The sequence below is a fragment of the Ogataea angusta genome (assembly GCF_019207475.1).
Source record: "Ogataea angusta isolate 61-244 chromosome Unknown 61-244_NODE_1_length_1302399_cov_90.877568, whole genome shotgun sequence".
Lineage (NCBI taxonomy): Eukaryota > Fungi > Ascomycota > Pichiomycetes > Pichiales > Pichiaceae > Ogataea > Ogataea angusta.
The window spans coordinates 895060-920178 of NW_025065215.1; the positions used below are offsets into that span (position 1 = coordinate 895060).

General features: G+C 51.8%; 16 protein-coding genes across 16 annotated transcripts; 7 read left to right on the plus strand and 9 right to left on the minus strand.

The window, feature by feature from the left end:
• Window positions 1-52: 52 nt before the first annotated feature.
• On the plus strand, window positions 53-1897 carry KL928_000547 (uncharacterized protein; the record flags this gene model as incomplete). Its single annotated transcript, XM_043206254.1, has 1 exon — window positions 53-1897. The coding sequence occupies one exon, from the start codon at window positions 53-55 to the stop codon at window positions 1895-1897; it is 1845 nt and encodes a 614-aa protein (XP_043062442.1).
• Window positions 1898-1980: 83 nt separating this feature from the next.
• KL928_000548 (uncharacterized protein) lies at window positions 1981-4320 on the plus strand (the record flags this gene model as incomplete). The annotated part of the gene is made up of 1 exon (XM_043206255.1): window positions 1981-4320. One exon carries the CDS (start codon window positions 1981-1983, stop codon window positions 4318-4320), a length of 2340 nt encoding a protein of 779 aa, XP_043062443.1.
• A 319-nt stretch (window positions 4321-4639) lies between these two features.
• On the plus strand, window positions 4640-5812 carry KL928_000549 (uncharacterized protein; the record flags this gene model as incomplete). The annotated part of the gene is made up of 1 exon (XM_043206256.1): window positions 4640-5812. One exon carries the CDS (start codon window positions 4640-4642, stop codon window positions 5810-5812), a length of 1173 nt encoding a protein of 390 aa, XP_043062444.1.
• Window positions 5813-5861: 49 nt separating this feature from the next.
• On the plus strand, window positions 5862-6597 carry KL928_000550 (uncharacterized protein; the record flags this gene model as incomplete). Its single annotated transcript, XM_043206258.1, has 2 exons — window positions 5862-6030; window positions 6449-6597. 2 exons carry the CDS (start codon window positions 5862-5864, stop codon window positions 6595-6597), a joined length of 318 nt encoding a protein of 105 aa, XP_043062445.1.
• Window positions 6598-6637: 40 nt separating this feature from the next.
• Window positions 6638-7435, minus strand: KL928_000551 (uncharacterized protein; the record flags this gene model as incomplete). Its single annotated transcript, XM_043206259.1, has 1 exon — window positions 6638-7435. The coding sequence occupies one exon, from the start codon at window positions 7433-7435 to the stop codon at window positions 6638-6640; it is 798 nt and encodes a 265-aa protein (XP_043062446.1).
• Window positions 7436-7729: 294 nt separating this feature from the next.
• KL928_000552 (uncharacterized protein) lies at window positions 7730-8224 on the plus strand (the record flags this gene model as incomplete). Its single annotated transcript, XM_043206260.1, has 1 exon — window positions 7730-8224. The coding sequence occupies one exon, from the start codon at window positions 7730-7732 to the stop codon at window positions 8222-8224; it is 495 nt and encodes a 164-aa protein (XP_043062447.1).
• Window positions 8225-8347: 123 nt separating this feature from the next.
• KL928_000553 (uncharacterized protein) lies at window positions 8348-9391 on the minus strand (the record flags this gene model as incomplete). Its single annotated transcript, XM_043206261.1, has 1 exon — window positions 8348-9391. One exon carries the CDS (start codon window positions 9389-9391, stop codon window positions 8348-8350), a length of 1044 nt encoding a protein of 347 aa, XP_043062448.1.
• Window positions 9392-9528: 137 nt separating this feature from the next.
• On the minus strand, window positions 9529-11322 carry KL928_000554 (uncharacterized protein; the record flags this gene model as incomplete). The annotated part of the gene is made up of 1 exon (XM_043206262.1): window positions 9529-11322. The coding sequence occupies one exon, from the start codon at window positions 11320-11322 to the stop codon at window positions 9529-9531; it is 1794 nt and encodes a 597-aa protein (XP_043062449.1).
• A 252-nt stretch (window positions 11323-11574) lies between these two features.
• Window positions 11575-13536, minus strand: KL928_000555 (uncharacterized protein; the record flags this gene model as incomplete). The annotated part of the gene is made up of 1 exon (XM_043206263.1): window positions 11575-13536. One exon carries the CDS (start codon window positions 13534-13536, stop codon window positions 11575-11577), a length of 1962 nt encoding a protein of 653 aa, XP_043062450.1.
• A 460-nt stretch (window positions 13537-13996) lies between these two features.
• KL928_000556 (uncharacterized protein) lies at window positions 13997-15883 on the minus strand (the record flags this gene model as incomplete). The annotated part of the gene is made up of 2 exons (XM_043206264.1): window positions 13997-15577; window positions 15665-15883. The coding sequence occupies 2 exons, from the start codon at window positions 15881-15883 to the stop codon at window positions 13997-13999; spliced, it is 1800 nt and encodes a 599-aa protein (XP_043062451.1).
• A 194-nt stretch (window positions 15884-16077) lies between these two features.
• On the minus strand, window positions 16078-16884 carry KL928_000557 (uncharacterized protein; the record flags this gene model as incomplete). Its single annotated transcript, XM_043206265.1, has 2 exons — window positions 16078-16533; window positions 16606-16884. The coding sequence occupies 2 exons, from the start codon at window positions 16882-16884 to the stop codon at window positions 16078-16080; spliced, it is 735 nt and encodes a 244-aa protein (XP_043062452.1).
• Window positions 16885-16917: 33 nt separating this feature from the next.
• On the plus strand, window positions 16918-19518 carry KL928_000558 (uncharacterized protein; the record flags this gene model as incomplete). Its single annotated transcript, XM_043206266.1, has 1 exon — window positions 16918-19518. The coding sequence occupies one exon, from the start codon at window positions 16918-16920 to the stop codon at window positions 19516-19518; it is 2601 nt and encodes an 866-aa protein (XP_043062453.1).
• Window positions 19519-19534: 16 nt separating this feature from the next.
• Window positions 19535-20397, plus strand: KL928_000559 (uncharacterized protein; the record flags this gene model as incomplete). Its single annotated transcript, XM_043206267.1, has 2 exons — window positions 19535-19747; window positions 19813-20397. The coding sequence occupies 2 exons, from the start codon at window positions 19535-19537 to the stop codon at window positions 20395-20397; spliced, it is 798 nt and encodes a 265-aa protein (XP_043062454.1).
• A 78-nt stretch (window positions 20398-20475) lies between these two features.
• Window positions 20476-21441, minus strand: KL928_000560 (uncharacterized protein; the record flags this gene model as incomplete). Its single annotated transcript, XM_043206269.1, has 1 exon — window positions 20476-21441. The coding sequence occupies one exon, from the start codon at window positions 21439-21441 to the stop codon at window positions 20476-20478; it is 966 nt and encodes a 321-aa protein (XP_043062455.1).
• Window positions 21442-21594: 153 nt separating this feature from the next.
• KL928_000561 (uncharacterized protein) lies at window positions 21595-22884 on the minus strand (the record flags this gene model as incomplete). The annotated part of the gene is made up of 1 exon (XM_043206270.1): window positions 21595-22884. The coding sequence occupies one exon, from the start codon at window positions 22882-22884 to the stop codon at window positions 21595-21597; it is 1290 nt and encodes a 429-aa protein (XP_043062456.1).
• A 99-nt stretch (window positions 22885-22983) lies between these two features.
• KL928_000562 (uncharacterized protein) lies at window positions 22984-24945 on the minus strand (the record flags this gene model as incomplete). Its single annotated transcript, XM_043206271.1, has 1 exon — window positions 22984-24945. One exon carries the CDS (start codon window positions 24943-24945, stop codon window positions 22984-22986), a length of 1962 nt encoding a protein of 653 aa, XP_043062457.1.
• Window positions 24946-25119: the final 174 nt, after the last annotated feature.

Below are 25119 nucleotides of genomic sequence, written 5' to 3' on the forward strand. Positions count from 1 at the left end.
ATCGGCACCTCCACTGCCATTTTTTTGCTGTTATTTTCTGATCCATCTACTCATGACAACAAACACTGACGCTCCGTCTCCTCTGCAAGAGCCGGCAATTGCCGAGATTCTTGCCTCCGACTCTGCCCTGGACCTGCTTTTGGCAAGACTCAAGCAATCCGTCAAGGCGTGCGACGAGTTTGCCAACTATCTGAAACGGAAACAGAACTATGAAGAAAATTACGCTCGGGACGTTAAGCGGGCTGTCACAAGTTGCAGATCGTCCATCAAATCCAACACATCCGTCTCCAAAGGCTCGTTTGTTGAGTCGCTGGACAAAGTAATATCATTCGACGACAGAATACTCCTGGACGTGCGGTCCCCATACTCCAAGGCTTTGGAGAAAATGCAGGACGAGTTGGCGTCTGTGTCTGCGACGTTCGTGCGGCTGCGGAAACAGCTGAAGGAGGAAGGTCACAAGCGCGAAAAGGAGGTCCAGGATGCCATAAGCCAGGCGGAAAAATCAAAAAATAGGTACTTCTCGCTCTGCACCGACTTGGAAAGGCTGAGGCAGTCGGACCAATCCCAGAAAAAAATAACGCTCCAAGGCCGGAAGACAGGCTCGCAACAGGAGGAGGAGCTGGTGCGAAAAATCAACGCTGCCGACCAGGACTATAATGCCAAGGCCAACGCGTCCCAGAAGCTGAAAAACGAGCTGGTGAATACACATAGACCGAGACTTTCCAAGAAGCTCCAGGATCTCATCTTGGAGCTGGATACGGCTTTGCAGCTGCAATTGCAGAAATATGCTGCTTATAATGAATCCTTGGTTGTCGGGCTGGGGAACCAGGTGGCTCCACTGGGAGCCAATCACTCTTCTATGGCAACTGTCGCTGCATCGGTCAACCCGGAGCAAAATCTCTATAACTATTTGAAAGGCTCCAGAGTCGAGCAAAAACAGTCCTTTGTGCCTGTCGAGTACAAGAAACACCCCCTATTCAAGTCCGACCCTACGCCTCAATTCCGCGTTCCAGCAGCACCCGCTGTGTCTAATAATGTTTCCAGATTGGATCCACCCTCAGCTACTACGAATAAGACCGTCACGCCGCCTGTCGGGTCTCCATCCTTCATGCCTGTTCCAGAGCCGCCAAATTCTTCGTCAGTGAACTACCCAACGCTGGACCCTACGCGCTCTCCGGCATTGTCTGCCTCGCCGGCTCCCGCAGGCCTAGCAGGACCGCGTCCTATCAGCACAGAAATGCGAAACAATTCCTCCTCCATCGCAAATCCAGCCGCTCCTGCCTACTCAGGACTACTGTTTGGACAGCCAATCGAAAGCCTGCCTCACGACGAGGAGATGGTTCCGTTGTTTGTTAAGAAGTGTATCAACCTGATTGAGACTTACGGCTCCAACTCTGAGGGTATCTATCGATCCAGTCCGAACAAACTCAAGCTGGAGGAAATCAAGTACGCAATCGACCAGGACCCTTCAGATTTGAGTATCTTGGATCCTCCAGATCCCTCCAATGTGTCTGACGACTACGTTTATATGATAGCGTCGCTTCTCAAAGTGTTTTTTGCAGATTTACCCGACCCATTGTTGACAAAGGAGCAAAGCGGCAACTTTTTCAAAGCCGGCCAGATCGAGGACGCTGTGACGATGCATGTTCAGCTCCATCGGATTGTGTTTGAGCTTCCGGACGCTAATTACTTTACCCTTCGTGACTTGCTCTTCCATTTTATTCACCTCAGCCAAATTCCAAGAGTGCGAATGAGCGTGAAAAATTTGAGTATAGTCTGGTTCAACAACCTGCTTGTGAACGAATATACCTCTCGCGACGAGCTCGCTGTGCAGCAGCGAGTCGTTGAAGAACTCATAAATGCTGCTCCCGAAATTTTCAATCCTAAGGAAAATTGAATCCATGTTACGTGTACCAACCAGGTTAGATATCAGGATAATGTCTATATATTGTAATTGTATTTTTACTCTTTTTAACGTCTATGAAGGAGTGGGGAGAGGGAGTGATCTCCGCGTCTGAATTCCCCAAAATCCTGCAGTTTGGCTTTGGTGAAAGCCGCAAACGCAGCTATGAAGCGGACTCGCCAGTCGATCAAGTGGACGTCACAGATGGTCATAAGAAAGATATTATCACAAAGCTTGACAAGGCAATCGATGTGATTCTGATGGGTCGTTCGCCATACGATCTTCCCGGCTCTTTGTCTTTGCTTCAGTCGATCTGCATGTTTGTCTACATGGACAAATCTTGGGTCTCTAGCATATATGATCGCATCACCAACGTTTTTGACACACACATGCTACCCCTGATTGAAAAAGCCATAGGGTCTGACCATCCTCTTGCAGGCTGTTGCAGCATGTACACAATGTGGCGACAACGTCTTCGAGAACTTCACATGCTTTTGATTATGCCAGATGAGTCTACAACGTTACGGCTGCCAAGCGGAAAAAAGATCAAGTTCATACCGTTTGGACTTGATCTCTTTGCGTCTAGAGTGCTAAACTCCAACAAGCCCAAGGACTACATGGTGAGATTAGCGGATCCATCTGAAAACAGGCTGCGATCGATAGTGCTTCTTGCTATTAAAGACATGATGTACAGCCTTGTGAGTCCGACGCCTGAGTCCGAGCAATTGAAGGAGATGGTGGCCGAGATCCACAATATCCAGCTCGAGCTTCATGGCGAAAGCAAACTCCATCTTTTCGAGGTGATGAAACAAGCCACGCATCAGAATTTCGCCAGCATTAGGGATCAGCTTCTACTGACCCCAGAGTCGTATCTTCCCAAAGCAATTGAGTACCAGAATATCATCCCCTTATATGTGGATATATTCAAGCCGTTCTTGCCTCCTGACTTCGTCTCCAACGACCTGCTTGAAACATTGCTAGGAACTTCTGTGCTTGCAGCCAATCCGCAAGCAGTACATGCCTGTTTTGGGTTTGACTGGAATATCCAAGTTTCAGCCATGTTGATTCAGCTCTACGCTGACGAGGAAAAATCCTGGCTTCTTTCTGCCATCGAGGAATACAACATCAAACTATATCGCAGTTACATAAGTCAGCACTTGAAGGATAAAGGTCTTATAGCGGATATATTTCGCTTGTATCAGAGGCTTTCTTCCAATGCAATACAGACCTTTGGCAGAGAGAATTCCATTCCAAAGAATATTTTCGTGAATGCCATCCAGCAAATCCCAAATGGGCCCGTGCACGTTTGCGACCATCTCTTGAAATATATCGAAACAATATTGGGAAAGCCCTCGTTGCAGGATCTGGACAATAAATCTCGGTCTGGTCGACGACTCTCCGACTTGGATCCACAGGACTCCATCACGACAATTCTGATATTGATTCCATCAAGCAGACGATACTTCTTTGACAAATATCAAATTCAAGTCTCTCGGAGATTGCTGAGAGGCCAGTCCTTTTTCATCAATAGAGAGCTTAAATTGGAGTGGCTAGAGCTCGAAAGAGAGCTTTTGAAGAAGCTCAAAGATATGTGTGGCCGCGAGTACACCGATCAGTTGGATTCCATGGTGGAATCCGTTGGGCTTTCGGAGCTGGATATACCTGACTTTCTTGATGTGCACAAACACTCTACACTTGGCTCTGTTGATATGGATATCTGCTGTGTCGATGCTCATTGCTGGCCTCGTGTTCCTGAGAATCAACCTCTGATAATTCCCTCTCAATTGCAACCATTGTTGCATGAATACGAGACATTTTACCGTTCGCAGCACAAATCGCGAAAACTCCAATGGAAATATCACTTCCATAGAGTCACTCTAGATGTACAGTTTGACGAAACAAAACCTAGAAAACAAACCATTGAGTGTTCTCTATACCAGGCTGCAATTATTCTAGCTTTTGAAGACCATTCTTCCCTGTCGTTTGATCAGATCAAGTCCAAGACGGGAATGAGTAACAAGTTCATGACACAAAATTTGAACATAATGTCAAGCTCCAAATTCCCTATACTAGTGCAAAATACCGACTATCGAATAAACGAGAGCTTTAAATGTTCTAGGAAAACTCTCAGGCTACCGATCCAGTTAGTTGAAAGCACAACTACTATCGAGCCGCGGTCGTCTGACGAGCCATCAAGAGGCTGGATCTCTTCAAAGATAGAAGCCTTTGTTGTGCGCACTTTAAAGGCGGAGCAAACGATAGCCCATGACAGACTGCTGCTGCAAGTGCTGGACCACATGAAACAGCAGCAACTATACGAAAGAGACGTTGTTGCTCTTGTAAAAAGTGTTATCGAGAAGCTTATCAATGAAGACTATGTTGCAAGGGAGGCAGACGATTATGTGTATGTTCCATAAATAAAAAAGATGCATTTTAAATATCAATAGGACTCGATCGTCTGTTAGGTCTCTTTAACTTAAGTATGACTTGCAGAGACGAAAGACGACACCTAACAAAATACAAAAAAATCATGCTGGTGGACGCCCTGAAGGAGGAAGACAATACGATACACCGTTAGCTTTTCAACCGGCATGTATACCAGCTGCTGAGAAACTTAGCAACAGAAAGGCGTAAATGGTTTAGTGGTAAAATTCGTCGTTGCCATCGACGAGCCCCCGGTTCGATTCCGGGTTTACGCATTTTTTATCAATTTTTTGTATATTTTTTTTGATCTACATGCTGGTTGATCTGGATGATGATTTGGGCAATGCGATTGCTCAAGCAGTTGTCGACGAGTATCGACGACCCTCTAAGCTAGAAAATAAGACGTTGCACCAATTTCGAAATGCAAGGCCAAAAGAGACAGAAACGACTGTTCTAGCGGGCTTGGTCAAGATAGAGTCTAATAGTCGCCCCATTGACCAAGCCAAGCGACAGAAAGTTGCCGAAAAACCCCAGCTAGATGTATTGGCAGTCTGTACAGGAATGAAAGTCACGCCTGCCGCGAAATTAGAGCACAGTCAAGGGAGATTGGTTCACGATTCACATGCAGAGATTTTATGTTTGAGATTATTCAACTGGCTGGTGTTGCAAGAAATGAAAGCTATAAGGGAAAACAGTGGCTCCGAACTGCTTATCCGAGGGCATAGTACTGAACAATATAGATTCAAAAACAACTCGCAGTTTGCTTTGTACATTAGTGAAATTCCCTGTGGAGATGCTTCCACAGAGAATTTACGAGACTCAGTTGCAGATCAGACAGATTGGCACAATTTAGAGGAAACTGAGGGCACATTGAGGGGTCGCAATGGCCTGAATAGACTGGGAAGTGTGCGGACGAAACCTGGAAGAAAAGATTCTCCGATCTCTTACTCTAAATCTTGCTCCGACAAGCTGTGTCTCAAACAGTTCACCTCTATGCTCAGCAGTCTCGTCTACGATTTGGTGGATGAGCCACCTTACTTGACATTTTTAGTGCTGCCGAAACAGAAAATCAATAAAGCTGCAATAGAACGTTGTTTCCGCGATCGAATAAAGATGTCACGAGAGCTCTCTTCATATTATCATCCACTCACAGTTTTGGCTACAGACCTGCCAAGCCCGTTTGCTGGCAGCACGCCGTCGAATCTATCGATACTCTATTGTCCGCCTCGGTCGTATTTACAGGTGCTGAATAAGGGAGTCAGAAACGGATGTCCAGCGAAGAAAAGTGTCCAATACCAACACCAGAGCGACGTTTCAAGGCAAAAACTGGCTGAATTAGCAACAAAGCTCACGCCTCACCAGTTTCAGGACTACCACGAGCTGAAGAGACGCGCAAGTGTAAGCGCACGCAAGAAACTAGCGCGTGAGGCTATGGGACACTGGGGTAAAAGCAGCGAGGACAACTTCGCTCTCAATCACGTATGAAAACAAACTCCGTTTGCGAGTCAGGATCTCCAAACCGCAGAACATCTTTATGGAGAACCTCGACGTAACGATTTGGAGGCAGCTCGTGGTCTTTTATGAAGGTTCCATTGGTGGAATCGAGGTCGATTATATAAGCAACGATTTCAGAGTTCTTGGTTCTAAACTGGAGAACGGCGTGGTTGGCCGACACAAGATCGTCTGCAACGACGATGTCGTTAGTCTGGGGGTCCTTGCCTATTGTGTAGTATGATTTCGAGTTTATCAATGGAATCTTCTGTCCATTGGGCGACGACTCGTCGAACTTGTATAGGAAGAACCTGGTGTCAGAATCGGATGACGGAGCCACAGCGTCCTTTGGCGGCACATAGTCTGTCCCTTGGCTTGATTTGAGCATTTTGGTAAGGTAGCCAGAAGGCTCCATCACCACCGGAATGGGCTTGACTGAAGGATCACTCATGAAAGAAAAAGTAGGCCGATCGACGCAAAAATATTTAGGTGCGGAGAAATATATCTTCAACCATGTCCTATCCAGTCTACTATAAAGAGCCGATTAGGGTAAGTGGAAATGAAACTGGCGCACTAACAGCTAGTGGCTGAGATACTACGCCCACAACCGGCCTCATTTGTTTTTCGCAGGGTGCATAGCAGTCTTGGGACCAGCTATGCTTGTGACAATCACCCCCTTACGGCGAAAGTTTCTGTACGACGACCTTGCTCCTCTTCCATTAGACGGCTATCCTATCCCCAAGGGCCCACGCAAGAAGGTAACTGGCTACGACGACTGAAAAGTCGTTTCTTTATTTATTTATTAAATCTATTTACATATCACCACTTATACTGCCCACTGTCACCAATCAGCTTGGTCTTTGTGATATTGTTCCAGACTGGACGTTTGAGCAGTTTCTGCTCCTCCTCGTACTTTAATCTGTTCAGCGTCTGTTTTGACTTGAGCAAGAAGCGCACGCTGACGTAGCGGTGCAATATAATACCAGACCGTCCACGGCCCTTGAACTCTGGCCGTTTCTGCCACTGTCCATCGGTGTGGACCCAGGATTCTGCCACATACAGATCGTTGGGGTTGTATCCCATTCTCTTGGCGTCGTCAACACCGCGCTCAAGCAGCTCTCCAAGTGGTCTGGCCACTTTCTTCTGCATGAAATGGAGCTGGGTGATGGCCTTTTTCAGAGGCATATTTTTCAGAGCACGCAGCACGATGTTGGTCTTCTTGACCGAAGACTTGATTCTGTACGATGCCAGGTAGACAGAAGGCTCAAGAGCCTCCATTTCCTGCCTGGTGAGACTCAACTTGTACTCGGCCCCATCGAGCTTCATAATCTGGTTGTTGATGAAAAAGCCGTTCTTCTGGACGTTCATGTTGTAAAGTTCGCGCTTGAGCGGAGAGATCAGAGACTCGACAGCGAGAAAGGGAGAAGGATGCAAATAAGCCTGGAGTTTGGCGTCTTGTGCCGGGCTTGTGATTTTTGCAGCGGGCTCGTTCTCGACAGGTTGCGGAGTGGCCGGCGCAGAACTGACCTCATTAAATAGTGAGCCGCTGGAGTTGAATCTCAGACCGGCCCCAAGCCGGAGCGGATTCAATATACGCGGGCTGGCCAAACGGAACATCTCGAACGATTGAAACAAAAAACCAATATTCGAAAATATTTTAGCCCACACCACACACCGGAGATATTAATAAGGGGAGCAACATTACATACGAGGATTATCTGGAGTTGAAACACATTGTTAGCTGGCAAATCTCTTTTTACGCTGAATACAGGCCACAACGTGTTTATCTGGCTCTGTTGTTTGAAAGTGACAGATAGTATATGATCAGTCATAACCCGCAGCGGTCGATATAGTCTTCAAGACGATCGACTCATTTGCTTATCTTAATTAAAGGTTAATTGTTTCCTCCTCATGGGTCTAGTCTACGCTCAACATTTTAGGACATCAAACCCTACAGACGGCTCTGCGCCGGCATCCCGCAATTCGTCCGTGTCATCCAAGTCGTCCCGGTCCGCCATTTCGTCCCTTTATTCACCCAAATCCTCAGTCTCCTCCGGCTCAAGCAGCTCGCCACCCCAAGCGTCTCAGAATTACCCTTCTACCCGAATTTTGCGCTGCAGACAGTGCCATAACCACATATGTCTCAGCTCTCTGATAATTTCGGACAACTTCAACGGGAGCCTAGGACCTGCGTACTTCGTTTCCAAGGTACTCAATGTCAAGCTTGCCAAGGCCAGGGAGTTCAAGAGAATGAAGACCGGACGCTACGAGGTCAAGGTGATTGACTGTAAGCAGTGCGATTGCTCGATTGGGTGGAAATACCTATACAGCGAGGAGGACAAGGAGAAATATAAAGAGGGCCGCTTCGTGGTGGAGAGAGCTTTGCTGGAGGAAGTTGAAATGTAGTTATGATTTACGATGCTAGAAAGCAGGCTGGGTAAGGTTGGACAGAGTGAGGTATGGTTTTTACGGTAGCAAGAATTTGCGCATGTTGCTAAGATGATCTGTAGCTATGGTATCGAGGTAAAACTAATCGGGCTCTACAGTTTCGCTGGCCGAGCTTCCGCTTAAAGTGCTGTCTTCGCTGCTGTCAATGTCTGACCACCACGTCTGGGGCCTCAGCCGGCCATCGCGCAGGGCAAAAGAGCCCAGTGTGTCTCCAACGTCCTGGACCCCGGTCTCCCTGAATCTGGTCAGGTTCTGGATGTGGGAGTCGTAGCGTTTCGGGGTGGTGTTGGTGCCTATCCGCTGTTCGTGCTGATGCTCAAGACTCTCTTGAGAGTTCTCGTGAAGCACGTCGATAAGACGCTCGCGCGGCGTGGCTTCCGAGGCAGCAACGGCTCTTTTTCGTGGCGGAGGCGGAAGAGGAGCCGTCTGATTTTCGTGAACGTCGCTAACAGCAATATTCGGCACCGTCTCCCAGACGTCTTCTCCGCCAAAAGCTTGTTTTTTCTTTTTCCTATGGTACAGAGAGAGTACCACAAAGCCCATGGCCAAAAGGAACCCGATTGCCACACCTACCCCAATACCTGCCTTTGCTCCCGTGGAGAGGCCGGAATGGTGGGCGGAAGCACGATAGATGCCCAGAAGCTTGTTGAAAGAGCTGGAGTCCGTTGTAATGATTGCGCTCGATATCGAAAAGGAAGATGTAGGGGTGAACGTGGCTTGCGTAGTGAGGTGGACATTAGTCGTGAACGTGGTGTCTGAATCAGTGACCACAAACAACTGCGTGTAGTCGTAGGTGGTCACTTCGAGTTCCTGGAATGTACTCGTGGCCGAGCTTCTCGAGATTCTGGAAACACTCGTATAGGTGGTGTCATCATATGAGGCAACGGACACAGATACCGAGTTCGGCATCCTTGATGCCATTATTTTTGAGTAAGAAGAGTAGCCTGTTGTTGTATGTCGTAACGAGTGTGTGGCTGCGGGTCTTGTAGAACTGGTTGACTCTTGGGTGAGCTCATGGCTAGAGTGTACTGTCTTGGAGCCGATAGCGCTTGTAGTGGAGTTCGTGTACAGCTGACTAGCAGCTGTAGAGTACAAGCGCCGCTTCCGGTCTATAAACTTCACCATCAACAGCTTAAATGCACCCTGAAGAGACTAAAAAGTGAATTTCCCCCCTGTGATTGCAAGCTTTGAAAGCGGTGGGAGGTGTGACTTAGGGTGGTACAGCCAGATTTGATTTTTTTTCTTTAATTCTCTCGATAGCGTCAGATCTGCAGCAACCACCTAAAATTAGAATTTAATCGCTTGGCAGACACCGGCCCTGATTCCAAAATTAAACCGAAATCTGTCATGTCGCGCGCGGCCAACGGCTCGTAAAATGACAGCAAATTCACTCCACACTGCAGCAGCTCCGACAACGCCTCCAATTGCTGGCCCGCCGTCGCCTCGTTGATTCTATCTATGCTCTTCAGACTCCTTAGATCCCGTACAACATCTTTCAGGTCCGCCGTCGGTGGCAGCGAGGAAGAGCCAAACTTGGTTTTCAGCTGCTTGTGGGCTTGTAATGCCAGTGCTAAGGCAGAGTCCACCAGCATGTTGAGACTCCAGTCGATTTCCTGCCGTCTTTTTGCCTTGATCACCTTCAGCAAACACACAGACAATTCATAAAGAGCCATGCCTAGTGAAACTTTGTAGTCAAGATGCTGTTCCAGCGCACTCTCTATATCGATGGTCATCACGGTGAACCGCAAGTTGGTCACAGGATCACCAGTTGTGTTTGCTTTCAGGAGCGACATGATTTTGTACACTGGCCAGCTGTGGTGAGGTACCAGCTCCATGTTTTTGTAAACCAGGGTGGCAAGAGCTGTTCGCTCTTCTGCTTCCAGCTGTGCGAACGAGGTTGCGATGCTGTGCATGATCTGGGCTCCGATTTCCGCCTCGGGACAGTAGACATTTTGAAGTCCCTTCATTAAATCCAAATAGGCAGTCTTCTCTAGTTCTGTCCCGTTCACCATCTTTCCATCCAACCTGTCAGTTTCCCACTCCATTCCCCCTGTTAGAGTGTTGCTAGGAAACCACAAATCATACTCCAGGGTGCATGTGCTGCAACCACATTCGAAAAAAAAGCTATTTTGCAACTGCTGCTTCCTCTCAATCTTGGGCGTAAACACCGGGCAATAACTGACCAGTAGCTCCTCGCCTGGATGTAGCCTTTTCAGCGCCTTCAGAACTGCTCTGCGTCCTTTCCAGACTAAAATGGTGTTTGGCTGGCACGAATGGTTAATCAGCGAAAAGAACGGGTCAAACATAATACCAATGGGCTCATCGTAGGAATTCTGCAAAACAGTGGAGTTCACAAAAACGACAAAACACAGCTTGATCAGGCCTCGGAGGTGGCAGCCGAAGAACTTGAGAAATCCCAGCGAATAGGCCTCTGTTACCTCGAATAGAGATTGTTGACTTGGGGTCAAGTTGCCAAACTCCTGGCGTTTTTTGGCCTGTAGGTAAACCTCGTGGTGGGATGTGAGATCCTGGCATTGTCCGACCAAGGTCTCATCACTGCCGAGCGTGATAATGAGCCTCAAAATAAGGCGCTCAACACAGGATATTCTGTGCCTCTCTTCAGATTCAAAGCTGCTCAAATACAAACACTCAATCTCGTGAACTGCCAAATCCGCATCAACACACTGCTCGCAGCAGTACTTGACAAACCCATCGCACCCGCCACACTCAAACCCCATTTTCGATACGCTCAGACTCTTCAAACAGTGTGCACACAGGTTGTCTTTACTGTCAGCACTTTCCGAGCTCTGATTGGTCTCAGCCACCTCAAGCTTTGGAAGGAAGTCGTATATAATGCCCCCAGCGTCGCACGGTTGCTCAATGATTATACCACGCTCAGCATTTCCTCTCTCGCAGGGATTATTAATAGTCAAGTGTTTGGGCAAATAGCCATAATGTTGAGAAATCGGGTTAGTGGATTGTTCCGAAACTCTCTTGATGGCACTTTTAATCCTGCTGTACTCCACTGATTGCTTGAATATATTCGGATCTTCCATTTGTGAAGATTGGTATCACGCCAGGAGATCCTTTTTTTTTTGGCCCTTTTTTAACCTATTTCAAAAAATTGATTTCTATATGGATTACAAACTAGTGCTATCATTACTCAAGCACGTTTGATGCAAACTGGCCTGGAACAATAATGCAAGGATATAACAACTTTATAAGAAATGTTCCACACCTTCCCGGCCGTTGCCGGAACTCTAAAATCTCGTTAAATTGCGAGTAAGATGCAGACTCGCTGCCAGATCTTACTCTCTCGGACTCTCATAATCAGCAACAAGCTTGGTGTAGCCGCCAAGCTCGGCAAGGAAAATAAAAAACTCATTGAGCCAGCAACTCAGCCCCCACCAGACAACAATATGGTTGCGGTTGTCCAGAGTCAGCTGTCTCATTATCGAGTCAACCAACTGATTGCTTATCAACAAAAAAGTTTGTGGGCTCACATCGAGGAACTTTTCGGGAATCCTGGATATCCTGGTGCTCAAAGTCTGAATGATGATGTCTTTAGTCTCCTGGCCATGAAGGGTGAGTGTAGAAACCTCGCGGAAAAGATTGGTGATATCGTGTTGCAAGACATCTGTAATCTCTTCCAGCTTTTGACATCTAATCTCTCGTTTGACAATTTCCCTAACGTCCAGCGCTTCCCAGTCCTGTAGTAATTCTAGCACAACCGATGGCTGGCAAAGATTTCTGGCACAGTTGTGACCTGCCAGAATTACCCTAGTCAGCCGAGAGGTCATTTTCACAAAAGTCTCAGCTGCGGGAAGCTTGGCCTGGACAAGCTCATCGGGTAGCACCATATCCCTAACATACTTCACAAAATAAGTATTCACGTTCGTCATCTGAACGCAAACATGCTCAGGCACACTTTGAAATATCATTCTGGACAGCAGTCTGATACATGCTATGTATAGCGCGTTGTCGCATCTCAAGATCCACGAAATCACATGGGGAGAAGACAGAAGACTTTTTGCACGGATGGACAAGCCTAGAAAATCTGAAGACATGCTCTCGAACAGTGTTTTAATTTTCATGAACCGAATACAATGCAAAACCTTGCGGCAGTGGGCACCATAGTAATCCTCAATCTCCTTCAGTTCCTTCTGCTCACCAGGGTCAAAAAGATGCAAAATACTGTTGAGGCCGCTGATGCCAAGATCCGGTTCCTCAATGCTCATCCTGTTGAAAAAGTTATCCTCCAAACTAAGATCAAAATGAATATCAGCAGACGGTTCGCTTGTTTGAGCAGCTGCCGGAGACCCAATAGTGGGAGTCGTTGACGTGGTCGACGCCAAAGACTCAACTTCATCAGAGTCTCCTACCAGCTTTATGCCGCAGTAATGGTATCTGCTGGAACCCCTGATCCCCAGCCTCCGGGTCTTGATGCCTGGAAAGAGCGCTTTGACCAGCTTCCCAAAAGACGCATTCACCACAGGCTGCACCCCGTGCTGCTGGCACAGCTGCACATACTGGTTAAAAATCCTGTTCCTTGGGCATACGGCAGACTCCTTGATCTGTACACGTCTCATCAGAAAAACCATAGCCAGGATCTGGTGCTGTCTTTTTTTGTGTGCTTCAGCCTGACGATTATCTCTGGAATGTTTCGAGCTCGATCCAACAATGTGGGCGAGGTTCGTCTCGGCCACCTTCACGGAATGGGCCAATTCATCGAAAGGAGTCTGGATATTTTTTTTGGCTATTTCGATCAGATTTGTGTCGCAGATCTCGCCGAAAAAACTGTGATCTGATTTAGCCGGCTTTGCTTTTGACTGGATCGAGTCGGCGGACGACTGCGAGACGTACGACCCCAAATATGGGGTGCCGAAAAACGCACTGGAAGAAGATGACACAGGTTTCGAACTGTTGGCCGAATAAGCAGGAGAAGTGTATCTGGTGGCCTCTTCCGGGTGAGGGTCTTTGGAAAATTTTGGGAGCTGCAGGTTTGGGACTGCAGAAAATCCTACATTCCCCCAATGTGGCGCCATTGAGTAGCGCTGAGGAAGGCCCGGAAGTGCAAATAAGAATGGATGCGAGATATGCATTGGTCCATTGAAGGAATAGATCTGGTGCTGGGCCGCAGAACTAAGCTTGGCGTAGTCTGTAGGTAAGCCCAAGTGTGCATTTCGTGCCGATCCCAGGTCCTGCTGGGTGTCGGCATGTGACTGGGGCCTTGTGGGAGAGATCTGATGCTGAATGTATGGTAATTCCATGTCAAGTGTGTGCGGGATCTGGCTGTCTAGATTTTGAGGCAACAAGATTTGAGCGACAAGGGGGAAAATGCAATCGAAATGTAAGGCGGGATAGAAACGAACAAGCCAAAAGCCTCCAATTGGACTGTAAGTACAAACACGGACCTGGATCTGGACGGTTGTAGTGCGAGTAGCGCCCCAAAGAAAGCGTAGATCAACAGCCCTGAGGATGAAAGGAGCAGTACAAGCGCCACGGGGTGTCGGGTTGTGCAAAAAAAGCCGCTGGAGCAATCAGAAGTGTTGCGCCTTGGAAACAGAGTTAGACCTCAATATGAACCCGCTGTCGCTATGAGGAGAAAATATTGTTTGTGCAACACACTTGGGAACAAAAGTCTCCTTCTCTATCTTGAAGAAAGGTCGTGTGCAAATCTTTTTATGGTAGCTAGAAGTGAATAACCCAATTTAAGGTTGCGCTGGTGTTTTATCTATACTGTTTTTCTACGTTGGGGGCCATGGGTTGGCCGTCTATCTCCAAGGAGCCGATCCGGCGCCTTTTCCACCCGTTCTCGCTCGCAGACACATGGTATTGCTCCGCAAAGTCCGGGTATCTGTGCTGACCCAGAAAGGCTTTCGCAGCTTCCGAGGACTCGCGAGCGTCTGAGTTTGTAGGAGTGTACCAATCCGGGCCAATGCTGTGCTGTGGGGTGTGAATTTGGGCCTCGGCTGGTACTTCGTCTGGTTCGTTGCTGAGCTCTCTTTTCACGAGCTCAACGATGTCTTCGTCCTTAAAGTGCTCGTTTTCCACCTCCTCGTCCTGCGGGAAAAGCAGCTCCTCCAGATCGATGTCTCTTCCGGTCTTTTGGAGACATTTCATCGAGAAGGACTTTGATATCAGGCCACGGACTCGGTACAGATTGAGCAGATGGAAAAGCTCGTTTTCCTTCCTGCTGTCGTTGCAAACAACGTCCGGGTCTGCTACCAGTCGCGGGACGAGCTGGCTGCGATGGAAGCTCGAGATTGTGTACGAGTGCTGTCTGATGGTGCCTATGGCCGTGCTAATGGCGTTGATGATGTCCAGCTTGGGGACGGTCTGGGCGAATTTCGACAAAATAATCGACTTGACCAGCATTTTGAATATTCTTTTGAGCCCAAAGTCCAGCGGACGGTACGTGTATTTTGGGTCAGCGATGTTGGGCGAGAAGTAGACAAGTCTGATGTTCCGGAACGCGGCTCTGGGAATGATGTGCGAATGAAGAGTGTCCAGCAGAATCACCGCCTCGGCGTCCAGCAGCGTGTCGATGTGAAGCATATATTTGTAAAATATTTCTGTGGTCAGAAGCCCGTTTTTGTGGTAGAACACGTTGGGGCTGGAGAAGCCCTTGGTGGCGGGAGTGTTTGAGACAACGAGCGGCTCGAAGATCCGAGTTCCGTCTGAGTTGGCAATAAACGACACAATGACTCGCGAGCAGGGCTCATGTTTGTGCGGTATCTCGCCAGACAAGAACGACAGTCTGCTGTTGAAACTGACCTCGTCGATCTCAAACACCTGGCCCGGACTGTAGGGCTCCAGCAGCGCTCGAAGCCGGTCCTGTTCCTCGTCCAAAGTTCTCCATCGAAACAATTCCGGGTCGTCGTAAAAGTCCTTGGCCAGCTCCCGTTTCACAGCGTTCTTTTTTTTAAAATGGTGCAGCCAGCCGTTCGACTTGGGCGGCATCTTGTCGCTGCCCGAGTCTTTGAGTCCGTGCCACAGGTTGTAGAAATCTGACCACTTGGAAATCAGATTTTTCTCGCTCAAGGGCCGATCTTCCAGACAGGACTGGGCATACAGTATCTCCAAACACCGATTGATCTCCGGGTCTTTCAGCTTTGGCCGTGTTTTGAACACCTTGCTGTTGTTCAGAGTGAGGTTCTGGTACACCTCGCGCAGCTGCGGCTCGCTCAGAACCCATCGGTTGAGCGTGCTCTTGGTGATTGCAAATTCGCCCAGGTTCCTGAAATAGTTCACGGTGTGTTGCTGGCTCTTCTTGTTGCTCTGGTGGTGCCAGTCCAGGACCCGTATTTTCTGCTCGAGCGTCGCCCGCGGGAGTTTCCACTTTGCGGGCGGCGGACTGGCGGACGAGTCGAGCGCCCCTCGCCGCCCGTACGGCACGAACGAGAACTGGCTCATCTGCTGCGGAGCAGAGCCCGGCTGCTGGGGCGGCACGTGGGACGAAACGTATGCTGGCGGCGTCTCCGACGAGTACGGCGACTCGGGCAGCGCGTGGGCGGGATACATGGCCGCATAGGGCTCGGGATAGTTCGAGCGCAACAGATCATGCTCGGTTTGCTCCTGTTTCTGCGGCAGACTACCTGGAGACGGACAGTCCATCGCCGATCAGATGCAAAAATAGAGAGCGCTCAGTACAGAGAAATGGACGGTCCAATGCGCTTGTGTGCAGCAGAGGTCTCTTGTGCGGGAAGTGCGAGATCTCGATATATCTTAAGGTTTAGGTTTACTCAGCAGGAACGAAAATTTAAGCGGCGCACAGCCAAGATTATTTCCCCTTGGGGCGGAGCAGCAAGCTATGTGTCGAAAAGGTCCTTGAAAAAGTCCTCAAAGTTGTCGAAGGCGGCCACGTCGGGCAGCCGCAGCTCTGCGTGGCTGGACAGAGCGTACGACTCGGCCGGGCTGTAAAGCTGTTCGGCCACCTGCTGGGGCAGATCGGCCACCGACAGCGTCTCGCTATTCTGGGACGAGTTCCGCGCTTTCGGGGTCTGCGAGTGCGTCTCGTTGGCGATGTCGACGAGCTTGCGCACGATCTTGGCGATGGTGTCTGTGGCGTCGTTCATTTTCTCGCCCACCTTGTTGAGATGCCAGTAAATCTTGGAAATTAGATTCAGCGACATCCGGCGCTCGTCGGCGCCCATTGTGTCGAGATAGTCGCACAGAGTGATGCACGCGTACACCACGAGGTTGAGCTGAAACGACGGCGAGCCCTTGACGAGGTTGTTGGACAGCAGCAGGAACCGGTTGAGCGTCTCGAACGAGTACTGGCACGCCGTGCTGTAGCAGACGCGCAGCTCGGGCCCGCTGGCGTCCGGTCTCCCGACGAGTTTCCGGGCCAGCATGATGTGCGCGAAATTGTACGCAGAGGTGAGCATTTGCGAGACGTCTTTCTGGATGATTTTGGACCATTTCTGCTTCCATTCCTGCTGCTCAGGGAAGCACAGCAGTTCGCCGTCTATATAGTAGCTGAGCGGCGAGCTGGCGAGTCCGCGCGACAGCCCCAGGTACAGCTCGATCTCGGCGACCTTGATGGCGTCGCCGAGCGTGGCTTTCGGGAACTTCAGCGTGAGCTCGAACAGGTCGTAGTAGGTGGACGTGAGCATGATGGGTCTGGCGTAGCCGATCGAATTCTGGAAATGGCACGAGCACATGGAGTTGAAGATGCGCAGATGGAACAGGTCGACCTCGTTGAAGATGCCCATGCCGACGCGGCGACTGATATTTTTGAAGTCGATGGAAATTATGAGATGTTTGAGTCCGATGCTCGACAGCAGCCAGCTGTCGAATTCGGACTGCTTGGGCTTGCGCGCGATGTTGTACAGCGAAATGTACAGTATGGCCTCTATATCGTGATCGCTGAGCGGCTCAGTGACGAGAGCGACGCCCAGCAGCTTGGTGGCCAGCATGTACAGCTGCTGCTGCTCCTGGACGTATTTATAGTTTTCGTCAAAACACATGGCCAAGATGACAAACACGCACGTGATAAACGGGTGTTCGAGCACGTACTTGCGGTCAATGGACGTGATGCCGCCTGGGATGATCCAGAAATGCGAGATCTCCAGAAAGCTGCGCGAGAGCTCGAGACACAGCCGCTCGTTGTCGAAGTAGAACCGCAGAAACTCGTCGCAGATGCGCTTGAACGGGTCGCGGCGGCTGGCCCTGTTGAACAGCTTGGAGTCGATCTGCTTGATGACGTTCAGCGGCGCGAGCGCGTCGTGGTTGGCCAGCAGCTCGTTCTCGTGGGCCACAGAAAAGTCCAGCTGGTTGCCGGAGCCCAGAGACTGCTTTACCAGGTCCAGCAGCGACGTGAGCTTGCTGTCGAACGACTCGACGGCCTGCTCGACGCGGCGCAGGCGCGAGTCAGCGGGCTCCGAGGGTGCGGGCTCCGATTCGTGCCGAATGGGACGGGAGCTGTTTTCGACGAGCGAGCAGTCCAGCCGCAGTCGCAGACACCGCTTGCAGCTGCCCTGGCCGGCGTCGTAGTCGCACTTCGTCTTGAGCTTGCGACAGCTCTCGCAGCTGAAGATGCGGCGTTTCTTCTTGCTCGGTCGCGCGATCTCGGCGTCGATCTCGCTCAACAGCGAGTCGTTGACGGTGGTCTTGGCAGCGATCGCAAACGAGCCGAAACTCTGGGATTTGGGCCGGCGGAACACGCCAGGGCTGTCGGGGCTCGCGTCGGAGCGCGGCGAGGTGTCGACCGCGCACTCGGCGGCGCCGTCCTCGTTTTTCAGGCCCTTATCAGTCATAAAGAGGAAAAAAAAAAGATTACAAAATTCCACGAGTGCGATTTTTCGCGCAGCCACGCCGTCCGGGGAAATTCTGCTTTACAATCAAATGAAACGTATTTAGAGCTGCATAGCAAGCCACGAGACGCCAAAGCCGAGCAGCACGGCCGCAAAGCCGACGCCCGACGACGCGGAGGCCGAGGACCCGCTCCGGGCCAGCGTCTTTCTCGCGTGGTCGCCGTCGGAAACGCCGCTGTTGACGCCAGGGGTGCCCGTCGTGATGTCGCCAGACTCGTCCACAAGCAGCACCTCGGTGGACCGCGACGCGCCGGAGCCGCACTCGATCTTCCCGCCGCGCACCACGCCGCTGACCTCCTCTTTCATCCACTTGTTGCAATCGAACTGCGTCGACGTCGACTTGATGATGGCGCTGCCCTTGACCACCTTGAGCTGTTTGAAGCCGCTCGCGTCGATGTTGCCCTGGAACTCGATCGCACCGCCGATCGCGCGCAGGACAGGGAAAAAGTCGATCCTGGTGATCTGGTCGTTGTCGATGATCATCAGCCCGCCGCCGACCTCGGCCAGCGACGGGAACTCGACGGTGCGCACCTGCTTGTTGTTGATCACGCTGAGCGTCATGCCCGTGGACTTCAGCTTTGGCAGCTTGAGCTCGCCGAACCTGTTGTTGATGAACTGCGCAGAGTTCTCCACCACCTGCAGGTTCTCCAGGTTCAGGCTACTGGTGTCCTTGATGGTGATGGTGTTGGCCCAGGTGAGGTCCGAGAGCGACACCTGCAGGTTTCTGGCGTTGGCAGCAATCAGCAGAGTGTCGGTGATCTCCTTGACAGAGGAGTCGATGCGCTCCAGGAACCGGTTGTTGTTGATATTGAGCGTCTTGAGCGACTCGACGTTGAAGCCGGAGAAGCCCGTGAGCGAGGTGTCGCTCATCACGACAGAGTTGATTTTCTTGATGCCCTTGTCGAGGTTGACGGCGCTCAGAATAGGAAGCACCTTCCACTGGATCGTGTCGATGCTTTCCAGCTTGGGCAGCGAAATGGAAGTCAGCGAGGTCAACGTGTCGAGGGAAAACGTGCCGTCGATCGTGGCGAGCTCGACACCCTCGATTCTCAGCAGACTGCTCGCGTTGGCCACGCTCAAGGAGCCCTTGATGTGCGAGATGGAGCCGAGGTCCAGACTGTCGGAGTCGTAGCCCTTGATGATGATGTTGCCGGAGATGATCTGGCAGTCGTGGAGGTCTCTCATGTCGCCGGCCGCGTTGATGTGGTAGTTCTGCTTGAAGCATTTCGGCTGGATCTCTGTGTGCTCTGTGTCGTTGGAGTCGTCGGCAGCGTGGACGAGCCTGCCGGAGCAGCAGCCTGCCAGCGCGCCGAGGACGGAGAGAACGACGGCGGGTTTCATGGTAAGAAGGAGGAGAGGGAGAAGAGAGAGAGATACGGAGCGTCAGAGCGCCAGATGCCACGGCGGCTACCGTGTGCTTACGTAACTGTCTGAAGTCTAAAATAGCCGCATGACGAACTCGAACGCGGCAAGCGCCGCAGCGTTGGCCGGGAAGCTGCGCAGGATGCTGGGCGCGAACCCGCGCGTGAACCCGCGCAGGCCGCGCTCGGCGTACACGTGTTTCACCGCGTCGAAATACCGCCTGTATCTTGGGTTTTTCACCTCGTCAATCATGATCACGTTTTTCACCACGTCGGCCGGGTACGCCGTGATCCAGAAGCACGTCGCGCTCAGGCCGCCGGCCCAGAAGTTGACCGCCGCCGTGCTCAGCCCGGTGTTCTGCGTGAGCCACGTTGTGATCAGCTCGTACGACCCCCACCAGACAATGAAGTTGGTGCGGAAAATCATGGTCGGCACGAGGCCCTTGTACAGCGTGCGGAGGCCGTCGTGTCTGACCAGTTTGACCAGACAGTCGATCGGCCCGGTGAACTGCCTGGTTTTCGCGTCGTATTGGACCTGCAGCCGCGCCTTCAGCTGTTCTATCGGCGCAGCCACAAAGGACACGGTGAGTCCAGATCCGAGGCCGGCCAGACAGCAGCCTGCAAGGGGCAGTTTTTTCTCTGTTGGGTACAGGTTGTCCTTGACGAGCCGGCGGTACAGGGTGAGCGAGCCGAGCATGACGGAGTCCATGAGCACCCAGCCCACGAGCGGCGGCGTGAAGCCCTTGTAGAGTCCCCTAACTCCTTCGTAGCGCAGAGTTTTCAGCGTGCAGTCGATGGGGCCTTTGAAGCGGCCCTCGGAGGTCTGGAGACGCACTTTGACGGAGTCGAACGGGTGGCCGACCGCGTTCTTCATGACGCCCGAGAACACGCCCGCGATGAACCCGGCGTACCGCGGCGGGTGGCTCGTGTCTGTGGACATGGTGAAAAATAGCTGAAATTTTTAGGCTTTGCACAGCCGTAGATACAGAATAGAGATAATGTGGCTAATAATAATATTTAATATTTCTTTCTATAGGATGGTCTCGCCGAGCGCGCATCGCGCAATGGACAGCCCCGCGTTGACGGTGTCGACGATGTGAGTTTCGGTGGAGGCAAGCGCAGGGTTGACCTCGACGATGTCGAGCCCGGCAAGGTTGCCTGTGGCGGCGATCTCCTCCACGAGGAACAGCCCCTCTCTCAGCGAGAGTCCACCGCGCACGGGGGTGCCTGTGGCGGCCACGTACAGCGGGTCGATCGCGTCGACGTCGTAGCTCACGTGCACAGGCTTGTTGCCCGACGGGTTGACTCTCTGCAGCGCCATCTCCACCACCTTGTTGATGCCGTACTTGTCGACGTGGTACATGGAGTAGGCGGCGATTCCGAGCTCTTTGAGCAGCTTTTTCTCGCCCGGGTCCACGTCGCGCAGCCCGATGTATGCGATCTGGCCCGGTCTGACCTTGTGCTTGACCTGCTTGATCCAGTCAAAGTGCGGCGGCCACGAGTCTTCCTCCAGCCCCATCGCGAACGCCACGGGACACCCGTGCAAGTTGCCCGACGGGGTCGTGGACGGGGTGTTGATGTCTGCGTGGGCGTCGATCCATAAGATGCCGCCGTCCGGGTGCGCGTTCGCAAACGCCAAGATCGTGGCCATGCCGATCGAGTGGTCGCCGCCCACGGTCACCGGCAGCGTCTTGTTTTTGTGCGCCGCGGTGGCCGCGTCGAAAATCAGCCGGCAACAGTCGCTCACCATCTTGGGTCTCTTGCAGTTGCCGTAAACGTCGCTAGGGTCGGCCTTGAGCGTGGCGAGGTCGAACCTGGCTAACGGGTCGTCCACGGTGGCGGTCCAGCCGAGCTCAGCAATGTCCCTGAGCAGACCAAACTCTTCTAACTTCTCCGGGCCGTCCTCGACACCGCCCTTTCCTTGGCCGCCGCTGAAAGGCGCCTTGATAACGGTCACTTGGCGCGCGCTCACAAACTTGTACTCCAGATCGCTCATTTCGTGTTTGTGCGGTGCAAACCGACGTGCGGGTCCCGCGCTTTATATGTCGAGCCGGCCACTATCACCTGCCGTTTGGAGAAACACCGCCGGATTGTGAACTTTTTTTTTAACGGCAGGATATAGCGAAAAATACAAATATTATATTTTATTTTAAAACTCCAGATTCTCCTTCTCCTCGGCCCGGCCCCGCTTGTGCCGCACCTCCTCGCTCACCAGACGGTTCACAAACCTGTTGAACAGCTCCACGCTGTGGCGCAGCCCCGTCTTCTGCCACTCTGTCTCGCCGCTGCCCACCAGCACGCCCAAGTTCGGCGTGTCTGCAAACGGATCGAACTCCTTCTCGGACGGGTCGAACGGCACACACACGTTTCCCGTGCCTGGATGGACGCAGAACGGCGATTTCAGCAGATGGTTCATCTGCCGCGACACCTCCACGTCCAGCCGCGGATACATCGTGGCGAAGATGGTCTCCTTTTTCCAGTCCTGTAAATCAAACGACCGCACCTTGAGCTGCTGGTAGAACGCGTCCACGTCGAGCCACTTCTCCGCGCTCGTCCGGCCCGGCACGTCCTTCCAGTGTCTCATCAGCGCGCTCGACAGCTTGTAGTCCGGCACCGTCCGCGCCAGAGCCTCTGCTCTGTCCGGCAGGCTCCACGGGTCCTGCTCCCTTAAAATCACCTCCACGAACTCGTCGCGCAAAACTTCAAACGCCCGCTCCACATGCGGATGGTACGGCTTCTTCAAATTCAAAGTCTTCTTCGACTTGACGCTCAAAACGTCCAGATACTCCACTATGGCTCGCCGTCTCGTCTCGTCCAGAATCCGCGCCCGGTAGTCGCTCACCCAGCAGTGGACACCTCTTCTTCCCGAAAAAACCCAGATCAGGTGCTCAAACCCAAAGTCGTCCTGCAGCGCACGGTGCACAATCTTCACTGCCAGAGTGATAAACCGCCAGCACCTGGGACAGATGTCTGTGCCCGAGCAGCAGGTCCGCACGTCGTCGTAGTCGGTCAAATCGATATCCAGCACTAGTTCCTTGGCGACCGGCTTCATTAGGGCCTTTGACACGCTCTTACGCATCCGCGGCTCCACAGGGTACACGGCTCCGACCTCAAACCGCGTCGGCTGGGCCTTGACCACAGACTGCTTGAACTCGGAGGCCGAATGGAACGAGTTGTACCGCTGGTACGCGCCCGATTTGTACTCAAACGCAAACTCGCGCATCGTGAAGTCGGTCTGCGCGGCCTGCGAGTGGTTCAGCCACAGATAGATGGACTTGAAGGGCAGAAAGTGCTCGTAGTAGTACGCCATGTCTGCGGACGAGGGCTTGTAGTTCTTCCGCGAGACTTCGTCGCCTGGCGGGGACGCATCGGCGTTCACCTGGGACGACGGCAGCGGCGACGAGGCCGGCGGCGAAGACGAGTTCTCAAGAATGGGCATAGCAGACGCGTTACACGAAATTGGATCGCAGAAAAAAATTGAAAGATCTGTACGCTTAGCTAAGCAAGAGTCTGAATCAGTGTCTATAAAATAAAACATTCACGAATAAATCTTGTACACGAAGAAGGTCGAGGCGAGCAGCCCGATCGCGCCACAAGAAACGCCGAGAATCAGGTCCATGATCGTTGCGTACACCAGGTAGATGATTGGCGACACAATGTCCACGACCTTCATCCGGAAGATAAGGTAGTAGACAGAGTAGCCCATGAGGTAGATGAAGATCGAGCCGGCGCTCGTCACAAACGCCTTCCATTGCCAGTTGTAGTAGTCGCCAGAGTTCAGGCGCAGGTAGGTGGAAATTATGCTGATCTCTATCACCACCACGTACAGCAGGAACGCCGTGAACGACAGGAAACCGTACATGTAGTAGAAAGACAGTTTTTCCACCCATAGCGACTTGAACAGGAACACCAGCTCAACGAAAATGATTCCAAAGGGGAACAGGCCAAACAGTGGGAGCGAGAACTTGAGTTTGTTATAGAAAGGCTGTTTCGGTATGGCCCTCTTGGCCTCTGTGTATCTCTCAGCCACCCTTGGCTTGTTTTTGATAAGCAGGCGAAGCAGGTCAAGTCTGTTGGAGACGAAGCCTCCGAACAGAGAAATAGGTATCTGCAAAAGAACATAGATGAATATTAATGCCATAATAGTGCCAAAGGGCAGAGCCAACGAGGAGTCCTTGGCCCAAATGATGAAATTCAAAATGAAGAGAATGATGAGGACTAATGCTGTGAACAAACTGCCCGAGAGGAAGGAGACCGTTCTCCAGGAGGCAACCTGCTTGTGTGTGAAGGTCTTGTAGATTTGGACGCCTGCAAAACCAGAGAAAAAGCCTGCAATCACGAACGTGGCTAGGGCACTTGTCAGGATGGTGTTGTTGGGGCCAGATATTCCGGCAGTGCACAAGATGCAAACTCCAAACATGGTCAGAGACAGCTGCACGCCTGAGCCCCCAAGGATACTGAGAATCACAGGCATGCTTGGTTGCACAAAGACCTCGCTAGCCAAAGCTCTCCAGCCCGACTTGGGTCCGTCTCTGGTCTCAGGCAACGATCCGACTAGCGAGTCAAGTTTCTCTGTGAATGTGTCTCTTCTGGTCTTGAAGTCGCTGTTCAGTGTTCTGAAGAATACAACAGACACCGCCAGCGAGAGCAGAGATACCACCAGTAGCGAGTTGACCAGTGCAAACCAGTGCATCTTGCTGTCGTTGGCCGCTCCGCCCGGCGTTCTGTACATTTTCCATCTGTTTTCGTAGGTGACATCCACCTCTTCTCTCCAGTATACCGAGTACGTGAACGGCACGACGAGCCTGTCTTTGGCTCCCGGGACGATGGCGAAGTTGGCGTAGTCCCGGGACGCTCCCGGGCAATGGTAGTCAGAGACCGATTTAGGATACACCTCGAACCCAACTATGGTCTTCTTGTCCGGGTTGCCGTTCTCCTTGTGCCATCTCACCACGATCATCACGTGGTTGTGGAGGTAGCTGACGCCGTTCTGCACAAACCCTAGCGGGAACCCGGCCACGTAGTATTTTTCAGCGTTCTGTTTGCCTGTCTTGGGCTTGATGAAGGTGGTGGCGCCCGGCAGACCGTCGATCCGCCACTCCACCATGTACTCGTTTTTGATCAGCTCGTCTGCGCGCTTGATCGCGTTCTGTGTGATCACCCGGTCGCACAATCGCGCACACGGCTCGTCCTGGCCGAAGGTGAGGTGGTAGTCGGATTGCCAGATCCGGTCTCCGTTCAGCACCTCGCCCAAGGACAGATGCACTGGCCGCGCATTCTGCGTTGGCGGACACACAAACGGGAGCTTGTAGTAGGCGTATGGCAGCTGCGTGTTTTCCGACTCCACTGTGTTGACGAGGAGCTCCACCTTGTCTCCGTCTTTGTAGTAGTCTCTGCCCCAGGGCAGTCTCCAAGACGGTTTCTCGATCCTGAGGGCCGAGCATAGCGCGGGCCAGAGCAGTAGCGCTGTGATTGCAAGCCAGGTTGTGTTTGTAGCCATTAAAGCGGAATATTAATCTCAAGCGAAAGACACCACGACGATACACGACTGCTCAATATCAGGCTGGCTTGAACTAGTAAGCTAAGAAACGTATAAACAGGCTCTCAATCTGCTTGATTGGCCTGCGATTTGCAACTTTGTGTCGGTATGGGAAAGAGGGCTTAAAAATACAAA